The sequence below is a fragment of the Girardinichthys multiradiatus genome, chromosome 1 (genome assembly GCF_021462225.1).
Source record: "Girardinichthys multiradiatus isolate DD_20200921_A chromosome 1, DD_fGirMul_XY1, whole genome shotgun sequence".
In the NCBI taxonomy this organism is placed as follows: Eukaryota; Metazoa; Chordata; class Actinopteri; order Cyprinodontiformes; family Goodeidae; genus Girardinichthys; species Girardinichthys multiradiatus.
This window is the reverse complement of record NC_061794.1, coordinates 43,707,008-43,729,728: the sequence shown is the minus strand read 5'-3', so window position 1 is coordinate 43,729,728 and position 22,721 is coordinate 43,707,008. Positions and strand designations below refer to the sequence as shown.

Sequence of the window (22,721 nt, the reverse complement as noted above, 5' to 3'; positions counted from 1 at the left end):
TAGCGGCCTTTAGCTCATCCAGAGTGTTGGATCTTGAGTCTCTCAACGTTCTCTTCACAATATCCCACAGATTCTCTATGGGGTTCAGGTCAGGAGAGTTGGCAGGCCAATTGAGCACAGTGATACCATGGTCAGTAAACCATTTACCAGTGGTTTTAGCACTGTGAGCAGGTGCCAGGTCGTGCTGAAAAATGAAATCTTCATCTCCATAAAGCTTTTCAGCAGAAGGAAGCATGAAGTGCTCCACAATCTCCTGATAGCTAGCTGCATTGACCCTGCCCTTGATAAAACACAGTGGACCAACACCAGCAGCTGACACGGCACCCCAGACCATCACTGACTGTGGGTACTTGACACTGGACTTCTGGCATTTTGGCATTTCCTTCTCTCCAGTCTTCCTCCAGACTCTGGCACCTTGATTTCCGAATGACATGCAGAATTTGCTTTCATCCGAAAAAAGTACTTTGGACCACTGAGCAACAGTCCAGTGCTGCTTCTCTGTAGCCCAGGTCTGGGGAATGCAGCACCTGTAGCCCATTTCCTGCACACGCCTGTGCACGGTGGCTCTGGATGTTTCTACTCCAGACTCAGTCCACTGCTTCCGCAGGTCCCCCAAGGTCTGGAATCGGCCCTTCTCCACAATCTTCCTCAGGGTCCGGTCACCTCTTCTCGTTGTGCAGCGTTTTCTGCCACACTTTTTCCTTCCCACAGACTTCCCACTGAGGTGCCTTGATACAGCACTCTGGGAACAGCCAATTCGTTCAGAAATTTCTTTCTGTGTCTTACCCTCTTGCTTGAGGGTGTCAATAGTGGCCTTCTGGACAGCAGTCAGGTCAGCAGTCTTACCCATGATTGGGGTTTTGAGTGATGAACCAGGCTGGGAGTTTTAAAGGCCTCAGGAATCTTTTGCAGGTGTTTAGAGTTAACTCGTTGATTCAGATGATTAGGTTCATAGCTCGTTTAGAGACCCTTTTAATGATATGCTAATTTTGTGAGATAGGAATTTTGGGTTTTCATGAGCTGTATGCCAAAATCATCCGTATTAAGACAATAAAAGACCTGAAATATTTCAGTTAGTGTGCAATGAATCTAAAATATATGAATGTTAAATTTTCATCATGACATTATGGAAAATAATAAACTTTATCACAATATGCTAATATTTTGAGAAGGACCTGTATGTAATCAGTCTGTGTGTGTTAAAAGGGAGTTTTTCCTCTCCACTGTCGCTACATGCATGCTCAGTATGAGGGATTGCTGCAAAGTCAACGCCAGTGACTGTCCACTGTCTCTACAAGCTCATCCAGGAGGAGGGAATGCTGCAAGTCACTGACTGGATGCAATCTGCTGGGTTTCCTTAGATAGAAAAACTTTTTATCCAATTTGAATAAATAACTGAATCTGACGGCACTGTTCAATGGTTAGGATTAATTGGAATGTATGAACCTGACTGTTGTGAAGTGCCTTGAGACAACATGTGTTGTGAATTGGCGCTATATAAATAAACTGAATTGAAATGAATTGAATTAATCAAGTCTCCGTATAAATGCACCTGCTCTGTGATAGTCTCAAGGTTCTGTTCAAAGCGCAGAGAGCATCATGAAGACCAAGGAACACACCAGGCAGGTCCGAGATACTGTTGTGGAGAAGTTTAAAGCTGGATTTAGATACAAAAAGATTTCCCAAGCTTTAAACATCCCAAGGAGCACTGTGCAAGCAATCATATTGAAATGGAAGGAGTATCAGACCACTGCAAATCTACCAAGACCCGGCCGTCCCTCTAAACTTTCATCTCGAACAAGGAGAAGACTGATCAGAGATGCAGCCAAGAGGCCCATGATCACTCTGGATGAACTGCAGAGATCTACAGCTGAGGTGGGAGAGTCTGTCCATAGGACAACAATCAGTCGTACTCTGCACAAATCTGGCCTTTATGGAAGAGTGGCAAGAAGAAAGCCATTTCTCAAAGATATCCATAAAAAGTCTCATTTAAAGTTTGCCACAAGCCACCTGGGAGACACACCAAACATGTGGAAGAAGGTGCTCTGGTCAGATGAAACCAAAATCAAACTGTTTGACCACAATGGAAAACGATATGTTTGGCATAAAAGCAACACAGCTCATCACCCTGAACACACCATCCCCACTGTCAAACATGGTGGTGGCAGCGTCATGGTTTGGGCCTGCTTTTCATCAGCAGGGACAGAGAAGATGGTCAAAATTGATGGGAAGATGGATGGGGCCAAATACAGAACCATCATTCTGGAAGAAAACGTGTTGGAGTCTGCAAGAGACCTGAGACTGGGACGGAGATGTATCTTCCAACAAGACAATGATCCAAAACATAAAGCCAAATCTACAATGGAATGGTTCACAAATAAACGTATCCAGGTGTTGGAATGGCCTAGTCAAAGTCCAGACCTGAATCCAATCCAGAATCTGTGGAAAGAGCTGAAGACTGCTGTTCACTAACGTTCTCCATCCAACCTCACTGAGCTCCAGCTGTTTTGCGAGGAAGAATGGGCAAGAATTTCAGTCTCTTTATGTGCAAAACTGATAGAGATAAACCCCAAGAGACTTGCAGCTGTAATTGCAGCAGGATGGAGCTACAAAGGCTACAAAGTATTAACGCAAGGGGGCCGAATGATATTGCACACCCCACGTTTCAGTTTTTTATGTTAAAAAAGTTTGACACCTCCAATAAATGTCATTCCACTTCACGATTGTGTCCCACTTGTTGTTGATTCTTCACAAAAAATTTGAATTTTATATCTTTATGTTTGAAGCCTGAAATGTTGCAAGACGTTGAAAAGTTCAAGGGGGCTGAATACTTTCGCAAGGCACTGTAAAAAACTAACTGACTGACTGACAATACTTCTGTTTGTGCAAAATCTGAACCATGTACTAAACCTTTTTCTCTGCCTCTTACACACATACACATGGGGATTTGAGCGCTCCCTGGACATTAGACACCTGCCCTCCCCATGGCTTCCCTCCACCAGAGACGCTTCTTCAGCAACCTCTGACCAGGAGTTGAACCCAGGACCTTCTTGGTGCAAGGAAACAGTGCTAACAACTCTGCTGCCATGCAGCCGTTCTCAGTTATTTGAGGCCATTTTAAAATAAAGAAAAACCAAATGAAAATATTTTCCAGATTCAAACAACTGGTGAAACATTCTGCAGAAAGAATTAAAAAATATTCTATCATGTCTTGAAATTTTTCATCAGCAGCAAAATTTGACCCCAGTGATATTGTTTATCCCTCTGAAACCCTTTAGTTTGTACATTAATGGTAGTTGAAGTCATTTTTATTGTATTTTATAAAATGAAGAGGTTCTATATCCAAATAACAGTCCACCTCAATTGAAGGTGCTCCTCTCTTCTTAAGTGGTTCTGCTGGAGGTTTCTTCCTTTTAAAAGAGAGTTGTTCCTTTCTACTGTCGCCACATGTTTTCTTTGGGGTATTACTGCAAGATGAATGGCTTGATTTCATTCAGCTATGCTTCCTTAGAGGAAAAGCCTTTTATAATCTGCTTGATTTGACTGTGTTTTAATGCCTTATAGTTTAGACTGAATTGGATTCTATTTAACTGTATCGGTTGGTCTTGTAAAGTGTCTTGAGATGTGACATTTCCTGTGAATTGACCTGGTATTAATGAATTAAAGTGAACTGAATGAAAACACTCCCATCACAATGTTCAGAAGGGGTTTTATAATGAATCTTTTACCCAAAAGAAAAAAGCCGTGAAGACGTGAGAGCTTTTTTAATCATAGACTTCAAATATTCTTGATGAACAATGAAGCAGAATTATTGTCTGTTTAGGAAACATGTTACTGTTAATGGGCAGAAACTTAGAATCCTGCAACAGTTTTTATTTATTTTGTTTTGTGAAAAAGTTATACAACATTTTCCTCATCTGTACTTTGAGCTCTGATTGTTTCACAGAGTTTAGTTCAGGTCTAAACTGAAGATGTTTCCTCAGCAGATGAACGGTTCTGTTTTTCCTCCTCTCTGATTTCCTCCCTCTCTGGGTTGGTCTGCAGGAAGAACAGGAGGAGAAATTGACTCTCTGAGACAGTTATAAAAACACTAATGAAACTCAGGTGTTTTAGAGAGATTCAGACTCACCATGAGAGACGACAGCATATTCTGATTCTACAGCAGGATCTGAAAAACATTCAGATGAGAACTGAGACTTCTGGTTTACAGAGATTAGGAGACTTTCCAGGAACTAGAAGTAAAGTCCTAGAAAACATGTTCTGTATCAAGCTGATCTGTGCAGAACCAACAACTGCTGATTGATGCACAGATCATGTTGGTAGATTTTACTCTGACCAAACAAACAGAAATAATCTCCATAAATGAGGCAGCTGAAACATTAACATACTATAATGTTCATAAATATTTTCCTGTTTCTGTACATTTGTTGCAGAATCTCTCATCATCTTCAGTCAGATGCTCTGTTTTAACTCCTGCCTCCTTAGGGATCCCTCAGCCATCACTGCTCTGCTGGTTGCTCAGATATGTTTAATGCAAACAGAGACTCATTGTTTCATTATTGCTAAACTAAGCTTTAGACAGACACTTTCTTCCTCATAGTTGATTCTCTGACCCTGCAGACCTCTGACATGCACAGAAGGCTGACCAACACTCTGAAGAAGAAGAAAGCAAGGAAGAAGCCTTCATGGCTCAGAAGAGCTTTGGTATAAATGTAGTTTTTAAAGGGAGGACAACACAGCTGTTTTTGTGTTTTGTGTATCCTCACCATTAGTTTTTGTGACCCTCCTCTTCCAGCAGAAAATCACCAGAGGTGTTGATAACAAGATGATCTTGGCGACCAGAGTCAGACCAACATAAAGCTGCAGACCTGCAGTGTTGTTAACAAGAGATCATCTTGGTTTTATTATTGACAAAGTGGTAAATGTGGCAGATCAGGCTGATCTTATTCTACAGCTGATGATCTTCATCATTGTTACTGTTTGAATCTCATCATTTAAATGTGGTCATCTCTGCTCATCCCTCTGGCTCTAAGATGAAGGAAGGTAAATGTTGTGTTAACTTTCACTCCTGATCAGAACTTAATCATGTTAACATTTTTAACTGTTTAAAACTGGATCAGTCACATTGAAATCGGGTCTGATGTAAAACATCCAACGTGCTGAAAAATTATTCTGAACATCAATTAAATGAAGATGAATATAAATAATTTCATTCTAAAACTGTTGATGGTAACTGGCATCAGTTTGGGGCTGCAGCTACATTTACTCATCAGCTGATTAGTTGCTCTGGTTTTAGTTTGTTTTTGAAAGTTATTTTGCAAAATCAGGTCCCAGTAAAACTGATATTTATTCAGATCTGACAGAATGAATATCTTTAGAAACAGTCACTGTAAATTATCAGCTATGCAGACAATGAGTGCAGGAACAGAAACACAGCAGAACACAGAGAGCAGATCATGAATGTTGTGGCTTCCTAAAAGCTTTCTCAACATTGTTGATTAACAGCGATATGAAGAATCATAAACACGTTCACTATAATAAACCAGCATCATAAACACGTTCACTATAATAAACCAGCATCATAAACACGTTCACTATAATAAACCAGCATCATAAACACGTTCACTATAATAAACCAGCATCATAAACACATTCACTATAATAAACCAGCCTCATAAACACATTCACTATAATAAACCAGCATCATAAACACGTTCACTATAATAAACCAGCATCATAAACACGTTCACTATAATAAACCAGCATCATAAACACATTCACTATAATAAACCAGCATCATAAACACATTCACTATAATAAACCAGCCTCATAAACACATTCACTATAATAAACCAGCCTCATAAACACATTCACTATAATAAACCAGCATCATAAACACGTTCACTATAATAAACCAGCATCATAAACACATTCACTATAATAAACCAGCATCATAAACACATTCACTATAATAAACCAGCATCATAAACACATTCACTATAATAAACCAGCCTCATAAACACATTCACTATAATAAACCAGCCTCATAAACACATTCACTATAATAAACCAGCCTCATAAACACATTCACTATAATAAACCAGCATCATAAACACGTTCACTATAATAAACCAGCATCATAAACACATTCACTATAATAAACCAGCATCATAAACACATTCACTATAATAAACCAGCATCATAAACACATTCACTATAATAAACCAGCATCATAAACACATTCATTATAATAAACCAGCATCATAAACACATTCACTATAATAAACCAGCATCATAAACACATTCACTATAATAAACCAGCATCATGAACACATTCACTATAATAAACCAGCATCATAAACACATTCACTATAATAAACCAGCATCATAAACACATTCACTATAATAAACCAGCCTCATAAACACATTCACTATAATAAACCAGCCTCATAAACACATTCACTATAATAAACCAGCATCATAAACACGTTCACTATAATAAACCAACATCATAAACACATTCACTATAATAAACCAGCATCATAAACACATTCACTATAATAAACCAGCATCATAAACACATTCACTATAATAAACCAGCATCATAAACATGTTCACTATAATAAACCAGCATCATAAACACGTTCACTATAATAAACCAGCATCATAAACACGTTCACTATAATAAACCATCATAAATACATTCACTATAATAAACCAGCATCATAAACACATTCATTATAATAAACCAGCATCATAAACATGTTCACTATAATAAACCAGCATCATAAACACGTTCACTATAATAAACCATCATAAATACATTCACTATAATAAACCAGCATCATAAACACATTCACTATAATAAACCAGCATCATAAACACGTTCACTATAATAAACCAGCATCATAAACATGTTCACTATAATAAACCAGCATCATAAACACGTTCACTATAATAAACCAGCATCATAAACACGTTCACTATAATAAACCATCATAAATACATTCACTATAATAAACCAGCATCATAAACACATTCATTATAATAAACCAGCATCATAAACATGTTCACTATAATAAACCAGCATCATAAACACGTTCACTATAATAAACCAGCATCATAAACACGTTCACTATAATAAACCATCATAAATACATTCACTATAATAAACCAGCATCATAAACACATTCACTATAATAAACCAGCATCATGAACACATTCATTATAATAAACCAGCATCATAAATACATTCACTATAATAAACCAGCATCATGAACACATTCATTATAATAAACCAGCATCATAAACACATTCACTATAATAAACCAGCATCATGAACACATTCATTATAATAAACCAGCATCATAAACACATTCACTATAATAAACCAGCATCATAAACACATTCACTATAATAAACCAGCCTCATAAACACATTCACTATAATAAACCAGCCTCATAAACACATTCACTATAATAAACCAGCATCATAAACACGTTCACTATAATAAACCAACATCATAAACACATTCACTATAATAAACCAGCATCATAAACACATTCACTATAATAAACCAGCATCATAAACACATTCACTATAATAAACCAGCCTCATAAACACATTCACTATAATAAACCAGCATCATAAACACGTTCACTATAATAAACCAGCATCATAAACACGTTCACTATAATAAACCAGCATCATAAACACGTTCACTATAATAAACCAGCATCATAAACACATTCACTATAATAAACCAGCATCATAAACACGTTCACTATAATAAACCAGCATCATAAACACGTTCACTATAATAAACCAGCATCATAAACACGTTCACTATAATAAACCAACATCATAAACACATTCACTATAATAAACCAGCATCATAAACACATTCACTATAATAAACCAGCATCATAAACACATTCACTATAATAAACCAGCCTCATAAACACATTCACTATAATAAACCAGCATCATAAACATGTTCACTATAATAAACCAGCATCATAAACACGTTCACTATAATAAACCAGCATCATAAACACGTTCACTATAATAAACCATCATAAATACATTCACTATAATAAACCAGCATCATAAACACATTCATTATAATAAACCAGCATCATAAACACATTCACTATAATAAACCAGCATCATAAACACGTTCACTATAATAAACCATCATAAATACATTCACTATAATAAACCAGCATCATAAACACATTCACTATAATAAACCAGCATCATGAACACATTCATTATAATAAACCAGCATCATAAATACATTCATTATAATAAACCAGCATCATAAACACATTCATTATAATAAACCAGCATCATGAACACATTCATTATAATAAACCACCATCATAAATACGTTCACTATAATAAACCAGCATCATAAATACATTCATTATAATAAACCAGCATCATAAATACATTCATTATAATAAACCAGCATCATAAATACATTCACTATAATAAACCAGCATCATGAACACATTCATTATAATAAACCAGCATCATAAACATGTTCACTATAATAAACCAGCATCATAAACACGTTCACTATAATAAACCATCATAAATACATTCACTATAATAAACCAGCATCATAAACACATTCACTATAATAAACCAGCATCATGAACACATTCATTATAATAAACCAGCATCATAAACATGTTCACTATAATAAACCAGCATCATAAACACATTCATTATAATAAACCAGCATCATGAACACATTCATTATAATAAACCAGCATCATGAACACATTCATTATAATAAACCAGCATCATAAATACATTCACTATAATAAACCAGCATCATAAATACATTCACTATAATAAACCAGCATCATGAACACGTTCACTATAATAAACCAGCATCATAAATACATTCACTATAATAAACCAGCATCATAAATACATTCACTATAATAAACCAGCATCATGAACACATTCATTATAATAAACCAGCATCATAAATACATTCACTATAATAAACCAGCATCATAAATACATTCACTATAATAAACCAGCATCATAAACACATGAACAGATACTTTACTTTTGGGTCCAGTTGATGTTCTGGTCTGTTGGGTGCTTTCAGACAGGGAGGAAGAAGAGGAACTCAACCTCTGTGTTAATGTTGTTGATGTAAAAGTTTGCAGAGTCCACTTTGGTTCTGAAGTGGTTGAAGCTGTGGGCAATTAAACAGAATCAGAACACCTGAGTTAAAGCTGACAATGATTTTTCATATTCATGATACTGATGAAGATGTTTGTCACAGTTTGAACATGTTGGATGATTAAATCAGTTAAAAACATCAGAACTACTATTTAAACCCAGTTTTCTGTCTGAGCTTATTGGATCAGAACAAGCTGTCAGAGAGCAGAGTTTTCTTTCAGAGACACGAAGGAACATTTTTAGGAGAAAACTCACCTCCTGTTACATCAAGATCAAAATCCTCATATTGAGTTGCAGTCCATGTATTATTCAATTGACACCGGTACCGTCCTGAGTCTGACTGTTTCAGCCGTGTGATGCTCACATACATAATATCAGATGAAAAAAAGTTTTTTTTTCCATAATAAATGCTGTATCTTCCTCGCTGATCTCTGTCCTCTGTTGTTTCAATCAGAATATTGTTTCCTTCACAGGTTTCCTTACAGAAGAACCTTCTGCTTCCAGAGTAACTAAATGGACATGAAACTGTGATGTTGGTTCCTTCCTTTGCTGTACGAGGTTCTCCAGTGTCTCCATCCTGCAGTGATGCTGAGAAGATCAACAGTCAGTAATTACTGTAAGATTCAGCAGCATGAAGAGAAAACATTTTTATAAATTTAATTGAAGGTGTGAGAATAAATGTGCAAATGATCTAGTAAATCAATTCTAGAAACAACTATTTAGCTGAACAACCTTCTGGTTTCTTTGTTCCACCTGGTTAAATCTCCAACTGCAGCAAGTCAAAGCTTGGAAAAAATCTAAAACGTTTCTATGATTTAGTTGATTTATTTTTCATCTTTGTAGAAAGTAGCTCTGATCTGCAGATTGTATCGTTGTTTCTGTGATGAAGCGTTAGATGTTGGAACACTCTGTGGTTTCTGCTGATGTTCCTCTTCAGCTGCTTTAAATCAGGAAGCAAAGAGCAGTTTCCTCTGGTTCTTTGACTAATCTAAGAGTTGTAGAAAACTGCAAGTTCTCCAAAGCAACAGACACTGAGCTCTATAAGAGGTAACTGTAAATGTTGTTCATCTTAATCTGCATTTCAACAGAAAACTGTGCATCTGTGCAACAAAAAGGAAAAACTCATCCAGTTTAATGTGAAACACAAAAGAGATGATTTCTGAGAAAGAGACCAGAAAATGTGTGGTAAATTTTATCTTGAGTTAAAAAGGGAACTAAAATTCAAACTAGAATAAGCATAGTGTTGGTTTTCTCAACTAGTGTACACACATGAATGGTTTATAAAGCTTAGAATAGTTGAATTAATCTTAGAATAAAGGTATTAATTTTTAAACAGAAACCGACAGGATGTAACAGATAACATTACTGAAACAGAGTCAGCTTCAAACTTTTCAACAGGGTAGAAAAACTCTCTGAGAGACTGAAGGAACAGCAAGGATGAAGGACCGAGAGCAGAAATAATACTAGAAATAAAAGAATGTACTCACTGAGGAAGAAGAAGAAGCAGATCAAAGTGTGACAGACCTTCATCCTGAGCTGCTGATGGGTTCTAACTGTTTCTCTTCTTCCTTTTACTGATAAACCAGGAAGTTCTCTGAATGATGGAGTTCCTCCTCTGGACACCAGAGGTCGCTCTCCTCTTGTTTGTACTGTAGACTAGAGGCTGACACTTTTTCGGGAGTCCCACGGGTCACGGGAGACAGCATCAGTAAGGATCACGTGATTGGGACGGTACAGGATAAAACATGAACTGGAGCGGGAGCTAACCAATAGGAGGGAAAATAAACTAGGATCAATTGTCCTTGGAAATGTAAAACTGAGACTTTGTTATAAACTTTAAGAAAAAAAAACTTTGATCGACGCCGCCATTGTGTAGTTTTTTTCCAAGAAGCCTATACTATAATGCGAGTCAAACGAACTACACGACCCACAAGCCAACAGTGCTTCTGCTTGATGTTTTCCACCTGCGTTCAGGATGGAGGGAGCAAACGCAGGTGGAGAACTGGACGTGGTAAAATTGGATTTGTAACGTAAAGTCAGAAGTAAATACTTATCTATTAAACTCATAGAGCTGACAGGAAAGTCGCAAATATTACCGAACTTCAGGAGAGTTGAATGTAGCGGTTTTAACACGCAGTCTTCTGCTTGTAAAACGTGTTTAGTTGTAATCAAGTTCACCAGTGATTAAAGGACACTTGTAAAACAGATTCTGGATTAAATCAACCCTGCTTCTCTTCATTCATCAAACCAAAAGTACCAACATGTGTCAAGTCTCATCGGACCAACACAACTGCTCCGTGTGCTCTAAAGATTTAAGAGCCTTTGCCACAGTAGAGGGGAAAAGTACGGAGCCCTCTTTCATTAATTTTTCATTGGCCAACGAAGGAGAATAATTGAAGAATCCACGTGGGACCTCTTCTTCTCCAGAGGATGCTTCAGTTGCATGGTAACCGTGTCGAGGTCCCCAGCTGAAGGCAACTCTTTAAAGAGGGTCACCTTCCTTTATAATCTCCTGTGAGGTCAGACTTGGGACGCCCCATCATATCAGCCACAGTGTCCTCTGGGATTTGTAGGAACAGGCTATCCTGCGGTACAAAATGGCCAATGACGTTGGAAAGGCATAGTGGCGTCCAGCAACGTGCAAATGGTCCAATATTCAGCAAACAAGTGGTCCAACAAGTAGAAGATAATGGATAGATGGATGGATATTTATATTTTGATATTTTATACTTCATTTTATGAAAATATACACATAAAGAAAGCTTTCTTTTTGTAAACATACTGTGGTTCTATTTTGCATCTTTGTAAATAAAAATATGAATCTTAATACAGATGATGCAACTTTTGTTGTCAATTTCACCCACACATGTCAGGTTTTCCAAAATTAATATATTTAACACTGCATTAGGGGTAAAATGGCTTGTTCTGCAAAATATGCACATTATCAAAAACGGATCATTTCAACGGCTCTTTTGATGTGGACATAACCTGTTTGCAGAACAGATGTGTAAAATGGGGTGGAGAAAACACCATGAAGCAGGATTTGGAGAAGGTCAGAGGGTTTTGACCCGTTTGTCGAAGCACCTTTCCACACGGAGAGGAGGAAACACCAGGGAGATCACAAGAGGGACCCTGAGTTCACAAAGACCCAGTCATCCATGCATTTTGCTGTCCCTTGCAAATAGAGGCCATTCTAGTCAATGCGGTAATTCATACTGGCTGTAGTGTATATTACCAGTATACAATATATGATATTCATGTTTTTCCAAATCGTTTTCTCAAGTTCTGCCCTGAAACCAAACTTTCCTGCAGACTAATGCAATAAGATAAACTGTTTTGATTTAAATTTGAATAATTTCTATTTAGAGCCAACTGAGTGTGTTTACTTGAAAATGACAGCTGAAAATAAAACTAACTTCCTCTGGTCACTTGTTGCAGCAAGTTTAAAAGTAGCTTCCTTGATTGTTAGTTGAAATATTTCTGATCAAATTTCTGTCCTCAGTAAATTCACCATCTGATGAACACATCACTGTTTTACAAAATAACAAATCTGAATTGTAGACTGTAAACTGTGAATTTTGAAGTCCTCTATAAACAATTCAACTCAGCAGTAGAAATAAGAGGAGAGCGACCTCTGGTGTTCAGAGGAGGAACTCCATCTTTCAGAGAAGTTCCTGGTTTATCTGTTAAGAAGGAAGAGAAACATTTAGAAACCACAAGCAGCTCAGGATGAAGGTCTGTCACACTTTGATCTGCTTCTTTCTCCTCAGTGAGTACATTATTTTATTTCTCTAGTTTTTATCTGCTCTCACTTCTTCATCGTTTCACTTCCTCACAGGTTATCAGATCATACAGGTACATCTCACAAAGTTAGAATATCCAAAAGTTCAATATGTTTGTCACTCATTTCAGGAAGTGAAACTCATATGGTAAATGGATGCACTTTTAAAGCGCTTCATCTAGTCCACGGACTCCAAAGCGCTTTACACTACTATCATTCCTCCAACCATTCACCCACACATTCACACACTGACAGTGGTGAGCTACATTGTAGCTACAGCTGCCCCGGGGCAGACTGAGAGAAGCAACGCTGCCATACAATCTGCACGACCGGACACTCTGACCACCAACAGAGTGCAAGGCAGGTGAAGTGTCTTGCCCAAGGACACAACGACTGAGACAAATAGTGGGAGTTCGCACCAGCAGTCAGTTACAGGATGGACTCTTACCACCTGAGCCACAGACGCCACAAATATATATGTTATATAGATTTATCACAAACAGTGTGAAATACCTCAAGCCTTTATTTCTAGTTATTTTGATAAGTATAGCTTACAGATGATGAAAACCCAAAATTCAGTGTCTCAGAAAATTTCAATATAACATAAGATCAATAAAAAAGGACATTTTAAAAAGTATGTTCATCCCTATGCACTCAATATTTGGTTGGAGCTTGTTTTACATGAAGTAATAATTTTGCATGAAGCAGAAGATTGATCCAAACTGTTATTTTGAGAACTGTGTTGAAGTCCCACACCAGTTTATTTATAAAGCACTTAAATAAATCCAACACAAATACTCACAATGGTTGAAGGATATACAAACACATCTCACTATTACAGTGATGTGGTTTGCCTACTTGGATGCTGGATCCAGTTTTATTAAAAAAAATCAATCACACATTTAGGAGACTTTCTTGATATATCCACTTTGTAGAGCAAATCTGCCCTGGCACATGTATGCTATACATGAAATACCAGGACAGGACATGTGAAAATGTAAATAAATAAATAAATCATTGTTCACGAAGTGCTGTATATATGTAAAAGACATAAAAAAAGGAAATTAAATTGTTTTAAAAAGGGCTGCTTGGTGAAGCAGTTGGCAGCACTTTTGCTTTTCAGAAAGAAGGTCCTGGGTTTGAATCCTGACTTTTCTGCATGGAGTTAGTATGTTCTTCCCGCACATGCCTGTGTTCTCTCCGTGTACTCAGGCTTTCTCCCAGTCCAACAGCATGCATGATAAATGTAGTGGTCTCTCTAAATTTCTTCTAGGTATGAGTGTGTGTACATGTTTGTTTGTCCTGTGTCTGTGTTGCCCTGTGATGGACTGGCAACCTGTCTATAATGGCCTGCACTTGTATAGCCTTTTATCAAGTCTGAGGACTCCAGAGCACTTTACACTACAATTAGTCATCCACACATTCACACTGACAGTGGTTGATTACTTTGTAGCCACAGCTGCCCTAGGACAGACTAACCAAAGTGGGGCTGCCTTACAAGCGGCACCACCGTGCCCTCTGGCCACCATCAGCAGGCAAGAAGTATCTTACAGGATGAACCCCTAACACCTAGGGTTTACCCCGCATGTTGCCCAACGATGACCACTGGAAATAGGCACCAACTGTCTGACTCTTCAGACCGTTGTATCCTATTCAATGACAGTAACTGACTCTTTATCTCCTCAGCAGCTCTGCAGGATGGAGAAACTGTGAGAACTTACACAAGGAAGGAAGGAGAAAACATCCTGGTTACATGTGAATTTGGTCTCTCTGGAAACAGGAAGTTGCTCTGTAAGGAAGTATGTGAAGAAAAAAACATTCTCATTGACACAACTGAAGACAGAGCTTGGAGAGACAGATACAGCATTAGGTATGAAAAAAGAGGTAAACTGTCATCTGAACTTATGTATGTGAGCATCAAAGAGTTGAAACAGTCTGACTCAGGACGGTACCGGTGTCGCTCGGATAAATGGACTGGATCTCTATATGATGATTTTGAACTTGTTGTGACAGAAGGTGAGTTTTCTGCTAAACATCCTGTAAATGTTCCCTCGTGTCTCTTAAACAACATTCTGCTCACTAAAACATTTAGCTCAGATTTTGAGCTTAAAAAAAACATTTTTAGACTTTAAAAGACCAACATGTTCAAACTGTGCCTCATGAAGACCCACATCTTTACAAGTAACATAAATATCAGAGATTGTCAGTTATGTCAGTCGTTATAAATGTTTAATTTCCACATCTTCAGACAATTAAAGAATTGACTTTGGGACTTTTTTTAAGATCAATGTTTCTCCTAGCAGCCTCCACAACAACAGCAACACCTTCTCCATCCTCCTCTGAAACCAACAAACTCTCTGAGAAATCAGCTGCAGCTTCAGGTCCATTATCTCTTCATGTTTGTAGATGTTCCAGTGATGATTTGGGTCTGTTGAAGTCCAGCTGTGTTTATCTTTAAGGATTTTAACTTGACAAAGACAAAACTGTTAGAAATAAAGTGCCAAACATTCAATACTCATTGAGACAACATTGCAGAAACCATTAGAAGTAAACAGTTTCTGGCGCGTTTTAAAAGTTACCTGTGGGGTTCTATGACTCGGAACCAGAACATGAGTTGAGGATGAGTGGATGAAAACCACAAACCACGGAGCAAATGATTATGATGATCCTCTGGGTGACGATTAGCAAGGAGCTAAAAACCTGGACCCATATTCACAAAGAATCCTAAGACTAAAAGTAGCTCCTAGTGACGTCATTCTGAAAAAACTCTTAGAATTTCTTGAATTCTACGATTTTTGTTCAAATTTGCCCTCGGTAAGATAAAAGTTATTCACAAAGAACCTTTGCCCTTAAGAGAGCTACTGATGTAAGGACATTTTAAGAGTAATGAGGAGGACTTTCAGTGAGCCTAAGAGTGTCCTAAGCAGAGAAGATGGTGGAAAGACAGAGAGAAAGGAGAGATATTATCCGAACAATAATTAACAGTGAATTAATGAAACGCTACTGGTTCGACCGCGCAAGGATCTACCCGCTTAATAGTTGTGTAAATGAACTTTATCATCCCCATAGGGCGAAATTAAATAGTTTCAGCGGCAGGACAGATTAAAGGTGCACCTCTATAAGGTAATATTAGGAAAGATAAATTAATAATAGAAACAATAATAAATATGAGTGCAGTGTAATCGTTGGAGTAGTAGCCAGTTGTTTTCAGAAATCTGAACCATGAGCCCAACAGAAATATTGTCAGTCAGTCATTCAGTTGCCAACATACCTCTCATTTCCATTTTCTTCTCTATTTCTCTCAGTTTCTTTTGTCGCTTCTCCAACCTCCTTTGTTTTTGTTGTAGTGCTGAACAAGCCCCTTGTCGGAAAATGTTTTAACCGATTCATTGATGCACTCTGCTTTTTGGTCCATATTTTACCATGAAATTAAACCTTTCTCCCTGGGAGCAGGCAATTGTTTGGGAACTTTCTGGCCCATTACCTATCTGGGTAATGAGAGAATATGTCTTGAAAACTTGTCCACATCTGTCTTTTGGTGCTCTAAACCAACCCCATAATACTTTTACTTTTCCTGGGGGGGCCCACTCTGGGGTCTTACACAGAAAACGTTGACTTTTTGCTGTCGAGGGGGAAAAACCCAAAATCACCTTTGTCCCCAGTGGAAACCTTGTTATAATTTCTAACCTGTAATCTGATTAGAAGGACCTTTTTAAACTTTTATAATTTTAGATCTTTTATACTTTTGAGTTCAGGCTGTTGGTAATACTCGTACTCGTCATCTTCCGCTTATCCGGGACCGGGTTGCGGGGGCAGCAGACTCAGCAGAGACGCCCAGACGTCCCTCTCTCCAGACACCTCCTCCAGTTCCTCCAGGGGGAGCCCAAGGCGTTCCCAGGCCAGCCGAGAGACATAGTCTCTCCAGCGTCTCCTGGGCCTCCTCCCGGTGGGACGTGCCTGCAACACCTCCCGAGGAAGGCGTCCAGGAGGCATCCGGTACAGATGCCCGAGCCACCTCAACTGGCTCCTCTCAATGTGGAGGAGCAGCGGCTCTACTCCGAGCCCCTCCCGGATGGCCGAGCTCCTCACCCTATCTCTAAGGGAGTGCCCGGCCACCCTACGGAGGAAGCTCATTTCAGCTGCTTGTATCCGGGATCTCGTTCTTTCGGTCATGACCCAAAGTTCATGACTATAGGTGAGGGTAGGAATGTAGACCGACCGGTAAATTGAGGGCTTTGCTTTTCGGCTCAGCTCTCTCTTCACCACAACGGACCGGCACAGCGCCCCCGTTACTGTGGCAGCCGCACCGATCCGTCTGTCGATCTCCCGCTCCATTCTTCCCTCACTCGTGAACAAGACCCCGAGATACTTAAACTCCTCCACTTGAGGCAGGAACTCCCCTCCAACCTGAAGAGGACAAGAAAGTCTCCTAATTGTGTGGTTGATTTTTTTAATAAAACTGGATCCAGCATCAAAGTAGGCAAACCACATCACTGTAATAGTGAGATGTGCTTGTATGTCCTTCAACCATTCTGAGTATTTGTGTGGGATTGGTTGGTAATATTTTGCGTTCATTTTTAACAAGCTATTAAGCAAATTAATAACAATAATTGTAAAATTATGCTGATTGAGGATCTCACTGTCTCTGCTGAGTCTCCAAGAACACCCAGTCAGAAATCCTCCTTCCCTTTTACCATAGTTGTGTTTGTTGTAATTATGAATCTGAGAATATTATTTATTATTTAATATTAATATTTTAATATTTTATCAAATAATATTTTGGTCTGTTAAGGGTTATCCTGTGAATACCAGCCCAGTAAGGTGATGGTATTAGGACAAAATAGAAAGGTGTGAGACGAGCTCTGACATTATTGAACAGCATAAACTCTGCACACATATGGAATGAATTCACACAATTTCTTAAAATACAAGAATTTATTAACAAAAATAAGTCAACTCAAAGTCAAACATATTTCAATCAACAAACTCTTTACTATTCTAAAACAATCCAACTAAACTACCAAGCAGAATTAAAGAATAACAAAGACTAATGGGCTATGTACAATATAAACAAGTTGATTAAAGATTATTGGAAACCATGACCAAAAGAGTGATGCAACATTACCATGTAATGTTTATTTTTGAGAACCAAGGATTATCTTGAAGAATCTGGAAATGAAGTTAAGTTAGTCTTGGAACCAACTTGGGCAATAATCAGCAAACGTTTAGACAACCATTCACAATGCAAGATCAGATAAAATATTATTTTAATAAAATAATGTTTTAAATAATGATCTGCTGAATAAAACCAACCTTCTGGATGACCATTTCTCAACGGTGTCTAATTATCTGCCTTTAGTTATTGAAATAATATTCGAAGAAATATTATTAAGGGAGTATTTTGGAAAAGAGCCAAATCTTTATTCAGTAGCTTGAAAACTAACAACCTTTCTGTTAAATACTCTTTAGTAGCAAGCACGTGTTCTAACCGGTTAACAGTTGAGCTAACAAAAGAAGCTAATAGCTCAGCACCAGAATCAACACATACCTTTAAAATACCAGGGTTAATAAAAGGGTTAAAATGCATAAGCGCGGACGGCGCGTTATGAGCAATGTTCTGTTTAAAATCACCCTTTAAATAAAGTTTATCTTAACCTTAAAACATACAAAGAACACAAACCGGCACGTGTGTTGCAGGACACAAACCGGCACGTGTGTTGCAGGACAAGCGGTTAGCTTTCAGCTAACCTCTCGGGGGTCGAAGGTGCGTTCGCTCTGTGAACAAAAGGGTTAGTTCCGGAGCTGTAGCTGGGCGGCCCGTCCTGTCCGCTGCGGTCTCTGCTGTCTTCCTTCCAGGCTGGGAGACCGCGTCTTTGCAGGGGCTTCTCTTGAACACCGTTTGTGTCTGCGGGGGCTCGGAGAGACAGTCAAGCAATGCTTGTACCTTAATTACCCCCGTTCATGAATGAAAATACCGGATACACAGACAGTATTTCATCCGTACTTATCTTTGCATATAATCGATGATCGTATGGCTTCCTTGGATCCAGTTGAAGAGTTTATGTCTTTTTGCCAGCAAAAGACATCAGCGCGCTGGGCCTCCCCTGACCGGTCCTTCTCGAAGGCCGTGTGGAAAGAGGGCGGATATAGCAACAGCTGTGCTTTTATTTGGGTAGCGGCGTCACAGGAAGTCCACAGTTATCTCGTTTCCTGGCTGTGCCGGAAGAAGGTTAATGCACTTTATTTTGAAAGTTCCAGAAAAGTACGTACCGGAGTTTAATGTTGAAATCCATGGCTGTGGGTCCCAACAGGTTTGAGGCAGGGAAGCTCTTCCCAGTTTGATCAGACCCTTCCTTTGTCTATGTCCTCGGAATAAATCAGTCAAGGAATACCATCCTAGTCAGCAGTTGGTATGGAAAAATTCGTATTTACCAAAGGAAGAGATCAGTGTTCATCACTCAAATCCGCTTTATTATACTTTGAGGGAAAACAGTTCTACAGCACCAGACATGCTTTTACCAGCCTTGCCAAACCGTTCGGTTTAGACAAAGGAAAGAATCCTGCTTATACCATCATTCTAAGATAACTCCCTTGAGGTCTGGGAGTTCTTCCCTAGCATGTTGATACAATTCAAGGCCTAGAATGGCATCTTTATCTTGTGCTCTCCAGTCTGGGAACCATCTCTGAGACTCCTGCAGCAGGAGGAACAGGGAGGTGGAGTGAATACTTAATCAGGTCAGACAGTATCAGGTGGCATAGCAAAGGTCTTTTCTGAATTTTGCACCAAACTAGCCTCAAGGCTGAGAGGTCTGTTCACATAAGCTGAGCAGATAGCCTGCTAGCACCGAAATAGTTCAACCTTTAGAACCACAAACAAAGCAAAAGATCATGAAATAAACAACATTTAGATTATTTCATCCTAAACTAGATTTCCCTGCATAAACACCACCTCTTACATGAATCGTTCTGAAGAATGATTATGGGATGTCCAAAGGGCAGTGGTTTGAGTTGCGAAGTTGGAAGTTGCAAAGTCTGGCCAACTTGGTGAGTATGAACAAATAAATGTTTCAGGTACTCTCAGTAATAGCTGTGGGTAGCTCCTGCTGCCAATACTGGCAGGTAGGAAGACGTGCGATTCCTGCCGTCTCCTCTTAGGCAGGGAGGAAGGAAGACGAAGGAAGTAAGGTGGGGAGGAAGTCTCTTCCAGGAACTCTCTGGCTCAGATGTCTTTCTACAGAAGCTCAGAAAGAAAAGTTCCATAACCCCTTTGTCAAAATTTTAATTTCTCGAAATTTCGGTGCCTTGATTAAGAACCCTTTCATAACCTCTTCATACTCTGCATGATCTAAAATAGTAATCATTACCTCTCCCTGGCCCTTAATATATGGCCTAATGTATAATCAGGTCCCAAAGTAATGGATCTACAGATGGCTCTGTTTGTCCCAGGGAGGGTTCCAGGGACGAAGAGTCCTGGATAAGCACTCCACTGTATCAGGGCTTCAGTTCCATGAATTGCTATGTTGAACCGGTTCTAAAGGGATGTTCTTTGTCTAGAGCGGGTTTGGCAGGGCTGTTGAACACCTGTCTGACTGCTGTAAACTGCTCTCCCATGCACATGGTAATCAATAAAGCTAACTTGGTAGCTTTATTTCTTCTCTTGGTAAATACCAATTTTTCTACAACACTCGATCGGCAGATACTCAAACGATGGATCATAGTCAGCTCTGGATTCAAGTTTGCAGAATTAGTCCAGCTTGCCAGCGAGACGGACGTGCCTCTCATGTCCGCCTCTTTGGGAGAGTCACGTGGTAGAGAATGAAGTGTTGTTGGTAGTGGCTCCACGGCATAGTGGGGGATTCGAGCTGTAACTCCTCCTTCCTGGGCTGAGCTAGAGCTAGGTTAATGTTGCATTTCAAGCTGCAGTTTCCTACCAGGATCTTGTTTGTTTACAGTACAGAGTCCAAGTTTTATCCATCTTTTTATCCTGGCTGGGGGAACAACACTTTCAAAAACAAACTACAACCAGAATTGAGTGATTGTAGCTGCCGGCCCAAACTGATGCCAGATACTATCAACAGTTTTGGAATACAATTTCTATTCAGAAAACATTTTTAAACATGCTGGATGTTTTACTTTAGACCTGATCTGGTTTTAATCAGTTAATATTATTAAGAACTACTGAGGAGCGAAAGATTAGATTTAATCATCAGAGTCGAGTCATTGATGAATGTCGTTGTGACTCTTTTTAACAACAGTTTTTGCTGAAGACTAAAACCTCTTTTGTTATTTCCTCTGCAACAGCACATAGGCTCTTATCTGACCAACCTCACCACTGTTGCAGGATTCATGTTGAACTCTTTATGCTGCAAACTTTAAATATCCAATAATTTGTACAAACAGCTTAAGCAAAATAGCAAACAATTTACCTACATTTATTGTTGAGCCAGAGGGATGTGCAGAGATGCCCACATTTAAATGTTGTATTTGTAAACTGGATGATCTCTTGTTAACAACACTGCAGGTCTGCAGCTTTATGTGGGTCTGACTCTGGTCGTCAAGATCATCTTGTTATCAACACCTCTGGTGATTTTCTGCAGGAAGAAGAGGGTCCCGAAAACCAATGGTGAGGATACACAAAACACAAAAACAGCTGTGTTGTCCTCCCTTTAAAAACTACATTTATACCAAAGCTCTTCTGAGGCATGAAGGCTTCTTCCTTACTTTCTTCTTCTTCAGAGTGTTGGTCAGCCTTCTGTGCATGTCAGAGGTCTGCAGGGTCAGAGAATCAACTATGAGGAAGGAAGTGTCTGTCTAAAGCTTAGTTTAGTAATAATGAAACAATGAGTCTCTGTTTGCATTAAACATATCTGAGCAACCAGCAGAGCAGTGATGGCTGAGGGATCCCTAAGGAGGCAGGAGTTAAAACAGAGCATCTGACTGAAGATGATGAGAGATTCTGCAACAGATGTACAGAAACAGGAAAATATTTATGAACATTATAGTACGTTAATGTTTCAGCTGCCTCATTTATGGAGATTATTTCTGTTTGTTTGGTCAGAGTAAAATCTACCAACATGATCTGTGCATCAATCAGCAGTTGATGGTTCTGCACAGATCAGCTTGATACTGAACAAGTTTTCTAGGACTTTGCTTCTAGTTCCGGGAAAGTCTCCTAATCTCTGTAAACCAGAAGTCTCAGTTCTCATCTGAATGTTTTTCAGATCCTGCTGTAGAATCAGAATATGCTGTCGTCTCTCATGGTGAGTCTGAATCTCTCTAAAACACCTGAGTTTCATTAGTGTTTTTATAACTGTCTCAGAGAGTCAATTTCTCCTCCTGTTCTTCCTGCAGACCAACCCAGAGAGGGAGGAAATCAGAGAGGAGGACAAACAGAACCGTTCATCTGCTGAGGAAACATCTTCAGTTTAGACCTGAACTAAACTCTGTGAAACAATCAGAGCTCAAAGTACAGATGAGGAAAATGTTGTATAACTTTTTCACAAAACAAAATAAATAAAAACTGTTGCAGGATTCTAAGTTTCTGCCCATTAACAGTAACATGTTTCCTAAACAGACAATAATTCTGCTTCATTGTTCATCAAGAATATTTGAAGTCTATGATTAAAAAAGCTCTCACGTCTTCACGGCTTTTTTCTTTTGGGTAAAAGATTCATTATAAAACCCCTTCTGAACATTGTGATGGGAGTGTTTTCATTCAGTTCACTTTAATTCA

At 38.8% G+C, this 22,721-nt stretch overlaps 2 protein-coding genes across 2 annotated transcripts; one reads left to right on the top strand and one right to left on the bottom strand.

The window, feature by feature from the left end:
• Window positions 1–3,749: 3,749 nt before the first annotated feature.
• LOC124868836 lies at window positions 3,750–10,839 on the bottom strand. Its single transcript, XM_047366459.1, has 6 exons — window positions 10,695–10,839; window positions 9,463–9,795; window positions 9,089–9,220; window positions 4,767–4,868; window positions 4,130–4,168; window positions 3,750–4,038 (listed from the first exon to the last, which is right to left on the bottom strand). The coding sequence occupies exons 1-6, from the start codon at window positions 10,735–10,737 to the stop codon at window positions 3,980–3,982; spliced, it is 708 nt and encodes a 235-aa protein (XP_047222415.1). The 5' UTR covers window positions 10,738–10,839; the 3' UTR covers window positions 3,750–3,979.
• Window positions 10,840–12,912: 2,073 nt separating this feature from the next.
• On the top strand, window positions 12,913–22,628 carry LOC124868840. The gene is made up of 6 exons (XM_047366470.1): window positions 12,913–12,976; window positions 14,675–15,004; window positions 15,292–15,369; window positions 21,510–21,611; window positions 22,210–22,248; window positions 22,340–22,628. Exons 1-6 carry the CDS (start codon window positions 12,937–12,939, stop codon window positions 22,396–22,398), a joined length of 648 nt encoding a protein of 215 aa, XP_047222426.1. The 5' UTR covers window positions 12,913–12,936; the 3' UTR covers window positions 22,399–22,628.
• The last annotated feature ends 93 nt before the right edge of the window (window positions 22,629–22,721 follow it).